The 6820-nt window shown below is 39.9% G+C and overlaps 1 protein-coding gene across 1 annotated transcript in view; it reads right to left on the bottom strand.

Annotated features, from left to right (window-relative positions):
• Window positions 1-6820, bottom strand: part of poldip3 (polymerase (DNA-directed), delta interacting protein 3) — an 11353-nt gene that overhangs the window by 2302 nt on the left and 2231 nt on the right. Inside the window, exons 2-9 of the mRNA XM_014012935.1 lie at window positions 6337-6437; window positions 5826-6256; window positions 5688-5732; window positions 5506-5583; window positions 5197-5427; window positions 2732-2809; window positions 2496-2625; window positions 2310-2376 (exon numbers count right to left, since the gene is read on the bottom strand). Of these exons, the coding sequence (XP_013868389.1) occupies window positions 2310-2376; window positions 2496-2625; window positions 2732-2809; window positions 5197-5427; window positions 5506-5583; window positions 5688-5732; window positions 5826-6256; window positions 6337-6437 (1161 nt within the window). The remainder of the gene's footprint in view (window positions 1-2309; window positions 2377-2495; window positions 2626-2731; window positions 2810-5196; window positions 5428-5505; window positions 5584-5687; window positions 5733-5825; window positions 6257-6336; window positions 6438-6820) is intronic.

Raw genomic sequence — 6820 nt, 5'->3', positions numbered from 1 at the left:
TTTGTTTGTTGAAGTTGATTTAGTGTGAACGTAGCCTATGATAAAAAGTTGTTTTTTTTACTTCACTCTGCACCCTTTTACTTCAGGGTATGATTTGCTTTGGTTTTTTTAATGCTGTATATAGATGGTTTTGTTTTTATGAATGAAAGAAACAAATAACTAGACATCTCTTAAAATATTTTGACAATTCAAAATACCTATTTAAGATATCTCTAATTATATTCTGACTAGTATAAATAACATTAGATTTATCATCATGTTGTATGGAGACTCCAGTTCAAGATATCTTAAATGTATCTTTGGATATGTGATTCACTATATAAGATTTAACTAATGCAAATTTCAGACTTTCATGTTCTGTAAATTATATTTAAAACAAAGCTGCTGCTGTTGAKCATTCTGTTTTCATAAACCCCACCCCCAAGGCCGATACTCTAGGGAAACACTTTTTGAAGATGTTCTTGATAARACAATTGACTGTTAGTAACTCGGTCTAAAATGTTTGCATCTGTTTAATCAGGTGTCACATTGTGTACCTCTGTATAACCATGTTAATATTTTTGTAGTACAAAGTACAGTACACGTTTTTCTTATTTTATCAAAATTTGAACATTTTTGTTTCGGGCAGGTAACATTTGTGTCGGGCAGGTAAAAATTCAAAATCTTGTCGAACCCTTAATAAGCAGTTAAATATTTCCAACTACATTAATGGATTTTTAAAGGATCAGAAATTTGTCTTCATTTCCTTTTCAGTCTCAGTGTCTGACTCAGCTGCACAGAGTGCATCTGATACTTCTAAATCTACTTTCTGATGTGAGTTTTGTAACGCGATTCTCTTCAAAACAGCAGAACGGTGACGCTTCACACAGTTTTTTTCTAGATCTGATAACTACAGAGCACTCCTGTACAGTGCATCAGTGTTTATTAGACAGACTGGTAAATTATTCCAGCTCCTCACATTAACTCAACCTGAATTTTAAAATTAGAGCTCTTCTCTCAGACACGCAGGAAAGACGTAACAGAATCTCATTAATTCTGTTTTCATTAGTCAGACAGGTTGTTAGACTTTAAACACTACAGTAGCACAATAGTTTATTAGAATCTTGTGCCGGCTGCAAGCCCACAACTAAGTTCTACCACTGCACTGAAGTAGGCCTGTCATGATAACAAATTTTGCTGGGCGATTAATTGTCCCACAAATTATTGCGATAAGCGATAATACTGCCTGGTGACCATTTAACAACTAATAATTATAAAAGCGTAATATGTAAGTGTAATAAATCAATAAGCTTTAATTTTTAAAGAATGTTTAACAAAGTGGACTCTCAGTCTCTAACAAAAAATGCACTTGAATAAAAAAAAAAAATAAAACAAAGAACAACAAAATGTAAATTAAACACCACACACAACTAAGACAGTAAATAAACAATATTAAAGAGCAGCATCTCTTTAGAGATGAAACAAACTACACAGCCTGGTGAGGACCCACTGTTTCTTATGGGGACATAAGCCCAGTTCACATCCCATGTAAAGTTTAGGCTAGGTTTAGGGTCAAAAGGTAATAGAAAATACTGGTAAATGAATGAAAGTCAATGCAAAGTCCCCATGAGGATAGAAGAACAAACGTGTCTATGTGTGTGTGTAAGGAGGGGACAGTCAGTGAGGAGACGAGCAGAGCGCTGCGGGGAGGAAATCAGACCGTTCAGAGGTTTCCTCATGAGTTGTTGGGACAGCTACAGGTTTTTGGGGGGTTTTGTTAAAACACAGATGGTGCGTTTAAGTTTCCTGTTATTTTTGGGAGCTACAGGTAAAGTCTTGACGAGTTTGTGGCGGGTCTGGGGGAGTTTCAGCCCCCACCCCTTCTCCTCCTCTCTCTGTGTCTCCCCGCAGCGAATTTCAGGCTCTGCAATTGCTCCGACACTGCAGCAGCCGCATTCTGCTTTGAAACGTTTCTTTAGTTTGTTATTGCTACGAGCTCTCATGCTAAAGCGAGAGTTGACTCCTCCCACACTAAGAAAACAGGAGGGGAGGGGTCAGCTGAGCTCCTGTGTAGCGGAGCACAGAGAGGGAGAGAGACGAAGTAAACCAACAAGCAGGAAAATGAAACTTATCGTCCTCATTTTTTTTCCTGACCTCAAAATAACATATCGTGCAATTAATTGATTTATTGACTATCGCAACAGGCCTACACTGAAGCATTAACATGTATCAAGATAAGACTCGGGAAACTTCCACAGCTTTAGAAAATGTGTGATAAATTAGTAACAAACTACAGAAGAGTTTTAACGAAGCTTGATGGGATAACTTACAGTAGGATAGGCTGATCAGAAGTGATGACATTTCCCTGAATATGAAGGTTACACTTCATGGGTTGACCTGCAAGTAGACAAAAAACAGATAGTTGTTCTGAAAACAGCAACAGAAATCAGAAGAAACTTTAGAAACAGAGGCCAAACACCTGAAGAGTCGTGTGTAATTTTACCARCAGCACTCACCATCTAAGCAGCGATTATTGTACTTCTTGTAAGCAACGACAGCGTCGTCTTTCCGGACAAACACCACCTCAGCTACGCCCACCTTCACCAGCCTGGCTCGCTTCAAAGCTCCGCACACACAGAACAGTTCCTGCAGACAAACAGTCAGAACCACCACACCCTGACTGAGTCCACACTCAAAATATCAGTGAATAAATATACAACCCTGGTGAAGGTAAACAGTGTGTTTTTCTCACCACTATGTCCTCTTCAGTGACCCGGGGATGAAGGTTGTTGACTGTTATTTTGGTTCCCTCTAATGGACTAAAAACAGGCTAGAAAAAAAWAACACCATAAATAAACTGGTTAATATTACTGAGTGTACAAAAATGTACAGCTACAGTTAATCTGCCCTGCAGTCACTCTGAAATAATCAGCATGATCACCATCAAGCAGCAAATTTACTATGAAACAGATTACAGATCAGGAACAAGCTTCCTGCATGTTCCTGATCTGTAATCTGTTGAGACCTTAACTTTGACATTTTTTTAAGATGAGGGTAAATTATTCAACTCAATGCTAAAAAACAGACCATTTAGTTTGGGGCTGAAGTGATTCCTTGAATAATTAGAGTAATTTGATTAAAAATCATTGAGGTCAATTATCTGCTTTGAAGTTTCATATAGATAATTGTAAACTATTCACAGCACATTTGTCCGGCCGGAATATTATTTGTGTTGCACTTCTGTTAACAGCTATGCGTGCTTACCAAGTGCTATATTTAGTATTGGAAGGAGACGAGGAGTCCAAAACCCAAGCGCCCGGAAAACGACAGAAATTGTCAAAAGTGTGGAAACGTTTTGAACTAAACAGAAAAGTCAACCCAGCGCAGAGCATGTGCTGCATGTTCTCAATGTTTCAGCACCGGAGCAGAAAACAGCTGCTGAGTTCATCCTACTCACTCGGAGTTGAGAGGTATCATTTACGTTCCCTACGCAAAATACATTTACCTAAATCTGTGATAATCTGTCATGTTTCAGATGTACTCTGCTGTACATGTACATGTACGCTGCTCAGATCACATTTGCTCTGACCGCAGTATAAAAGTCATGATGCAGGTTTTCTTCGGTGTACATTTCAAACTGTGCTCTAAAGCTAACGTCAGCTGTTTTGAAATGCATTTTTTGCCCAGTGTTGTAAAACAACAGGTGCAGACGGAGGCAGACTGTGAGCGCTGTGTGTGTGTGTGAAGTCCTCACAAAGATAGCGAGATGTATGTGTGTGTCTCTCCTTTTTTCTCTGTGTTCCTCTGACAGTTTTCTTTGGGCTTGTTGCTGTTTTGCATAAAAAACGTTGGGATATCCAAACATGGTCATTTTATTTTATGTTTAAAAAAAAGATACTAATCTAGATAATATACAAATAAAAACAATATGTAGCACTGGATAAAATAAATCCTGTGTGGCAGCATACAACAGACAAGGCTGTGGCTGAGGGTTTAGGGGAGTCGTCCTGGAACTGGAAGGTCGCCGATTCGATCCCCCGTCCAGCTGTCTCAGTTGTTGTGTCCTTAGGAAAGACACTTCACCCTTAATGCCTCTGATGTGTGTCCCAGCAGTGTATGAATGTGATTGGCACTGATTAGTCTCCATAGCTGATAGTACGTTAGCTTTGTAGAGACATAATAAGAGTGCTGTGTGAATGGGTAAATGAGGACACAGATTGTAGTGTAAAACGCTTTGAGTGTCCTTGATGGATAGAAAAGTGCTATACAGTCCATTTACCATTTTCATTTTTTTTTTTAAATAGAGACTTGTGTAACATTTGTTACCATTCTTATTTTTATCATGTTAATGGAGGATGAAAAAGCAGTACTGGCTTCAAGAATCGGCCCCCAAAAAATTGGCTGCATGCATTGGCTGATGTTAAAATAATCAGTATTGGCCTTCAAAACCCTGTATCGGTCGATTTCTAATAAAAACAATGCAAGCGTGTCAAATAAAGATAAAAGCACAGCAACAGATTTCCATCATGAGTTGAATCATTTTTTGTTGCTAAGCTTTTGTCTGGACTTAAATGAGATACTTGGAGTGAATATTTCAAGTTCAGAAGTATTTATAGAAGCTAGGATTTTTTTATGTTGCACAACTGGTATAATATTTTACTTTGATTGCAGCAGGGTCATCAGTTAAGTGTAGATTACCCCTTCACAATATTTAATATTTGTGTAACTGACAGTAAAGTATATGATAAGATATTTTATATTGTGTGGATTGTTTATAGGAGTTTGTCTATCTTGATCTACACTGTACATGTTGTTTCTGAATGTTTTTGTTTTGATTTAATAACATCTGTACTTTCAGTGAGTTTTGTTTTGTTTGTTTGTACCTCATGGGATGCCATAGACAAGAAGGGTTGACCTTATAAAAGCTGGCAGTCATTAGTTCTAACAATGAATGACTGGAAAGCAACTACTGTCAGCAGGATTTCAAATGTTTGCTGCGTTAAAAAAAAGATTTTTATAATGGTGCACCTCTGTTGTCTTCCTGTCAGCTCCATTTAATCCACAGTTTCAAACTTTAATGATGGAGTTATATAGATGTTGTGATGTTTTAGTGGAAAATTTGCAGATAAATCAAAATAGTTGTCTGCTGCTGCCCCACGTCAAGATACACACACACACACACACACACACACACACACACACACACCAGGGGCTTACCTGAGGTGGAGCAGGAGCTGCTGCGGCTGCGCTAGTTTCTGCTGTGCTTTGCTGAAGAGTCCTGGAGACCGGCTGTAGTGCTGCAGCACCAGTAGAGCGGGGCACAGCTGTGTTGGCGTTGGGTCGGGTGGGAGCCACAGGGACGGGRGGGCGTGGCGCTGTGTACGCATCATTTTTAACCACCTTGGTGATCGGGGCTGTCATGGAGAATGTAGGACCCACTGCGCCAGACTGTATGAAATAAATGTAAACATTTACTGTGAACCCCACATACAAACTATGCAAAGACCAGTCAAACATCTTTCTTACCCGGGACTGAAGCATTGTGTTGGCAGTAGTGATCTTTATTTGTTTGCTGGGGATGTCGCTATGTTCATTTATGGCAGGCTGTGCAAAACACAATTATCAAGTAAAATAGAACATTTATTCTTCTAATATTTAACAGAATTACAACCTTTTCTTGTAAAATCCAGAAAAGAAAACATATGTACCTGCGTGGCTGCACGTATTCCACCTAATGCACTCACTGGATGTTGCTGTAAACAGACGGGAAACAGCACGTATTACAAGGCTTGCTGTGTAATTTTACATTTTACTGAATTACTGTAGACTGCACACTCCCCACACACCTGTATGGTTTTTGTTATTTTTAAAGGTGGAGCAACAGACGCTTGTGTTTGCGTTCCGACAATACTCCTCTTGAGGCTCAGCCTATCCCGAGCATCCATCACTCTCTTATTAGTGCTCAGCTGTGGTGTTGTGGCAGCCCTTGCACTCAGTCCTTGTACACTGGGTGTAAACTGCCAAGTGTTCGGATTGACCAGGTTGTTGCTGTTGTGTATCTGTATCTGTGGCACAAGTGTGCTGCTTTGCAGCTGTTGCGTTATCGCTGCCTTTAGTGTGGTCTGTGCAGGAACAGCAAACTGCCCCTGCCCTTGTTTCCTCGAGTTGATGGTCTGTCGAGCGTCTTGTATCGTGCCTGCTCCTCCCCCTCTGCCACGGATTTTGAACCGAGCGTCTCTCTGAACCAGCTTTTCTCTGGCATCTTTCACTTGAAAACCTGAGGAGACATGGGAATGAGTTAACGTGCACAGTGYTCACCAGGCTCTGATACTTTCCGACTTAGAGCTAAGAACTTACCTGTTGCTCCCCCAAGGCGTTGTCTTACATCGCTAACACCAATTTTCTGCCTGGCATCAAAGTTTTTGCCATCCATTCCTCCACCTCGTCCAAATGCAGGACTGAGGGCAAGAAGAAATTTCTAAACCTTCAATAACTGAATAAGATACTTGAGACATGTGACAATTCATTGGAACTCTGTTTAACATTTCCTAATTAGTAGGGATGCTGACATTTCGCCAGCAGCTGCTGCCATTTTCTTCCAAAAACTGCTGTGACCAAATTTTGCGAGGCTGCTCAGTGTGTTTGCTTGTAATTTCCTCCTGCTTCGTTATTACTACAAATTTCAACAAAGCGTGCCCACGTCAGGTAGTTAGCTACAGCCTCATCTTCGAGTTTTTAATTTTCGTCGATGCGTTTTGAAGAGACAATTTTTTGAAAAGAGGATCAAAGTAAATCACCCGAGTTTTTCTAGTGACCCCTTAAAGAGATAAGCTGCCATGAA

The sequence above is a fragment of the Austrofundulus limnaeus genome, unplaced genomic scaffold, assembly GCF_001266775.1.
Source record: "Austrofundulus limnaeus strain Quisiro unplaced genomic scaffold, Austrofundulus_limnaeus-1.0 Scaffold96, whole genome shotgun sequence".
Taxonomy (NCBI): Eukaryota; Metazoa; Chordata; class Actinopteri; order Cyprinodontiformes; family Rivulidae; genus Austrofundulus; species Austrofundulus limnaeus.
This window is presented reverse-complemented; position numbering and strand designations above follow the sequence as displayed.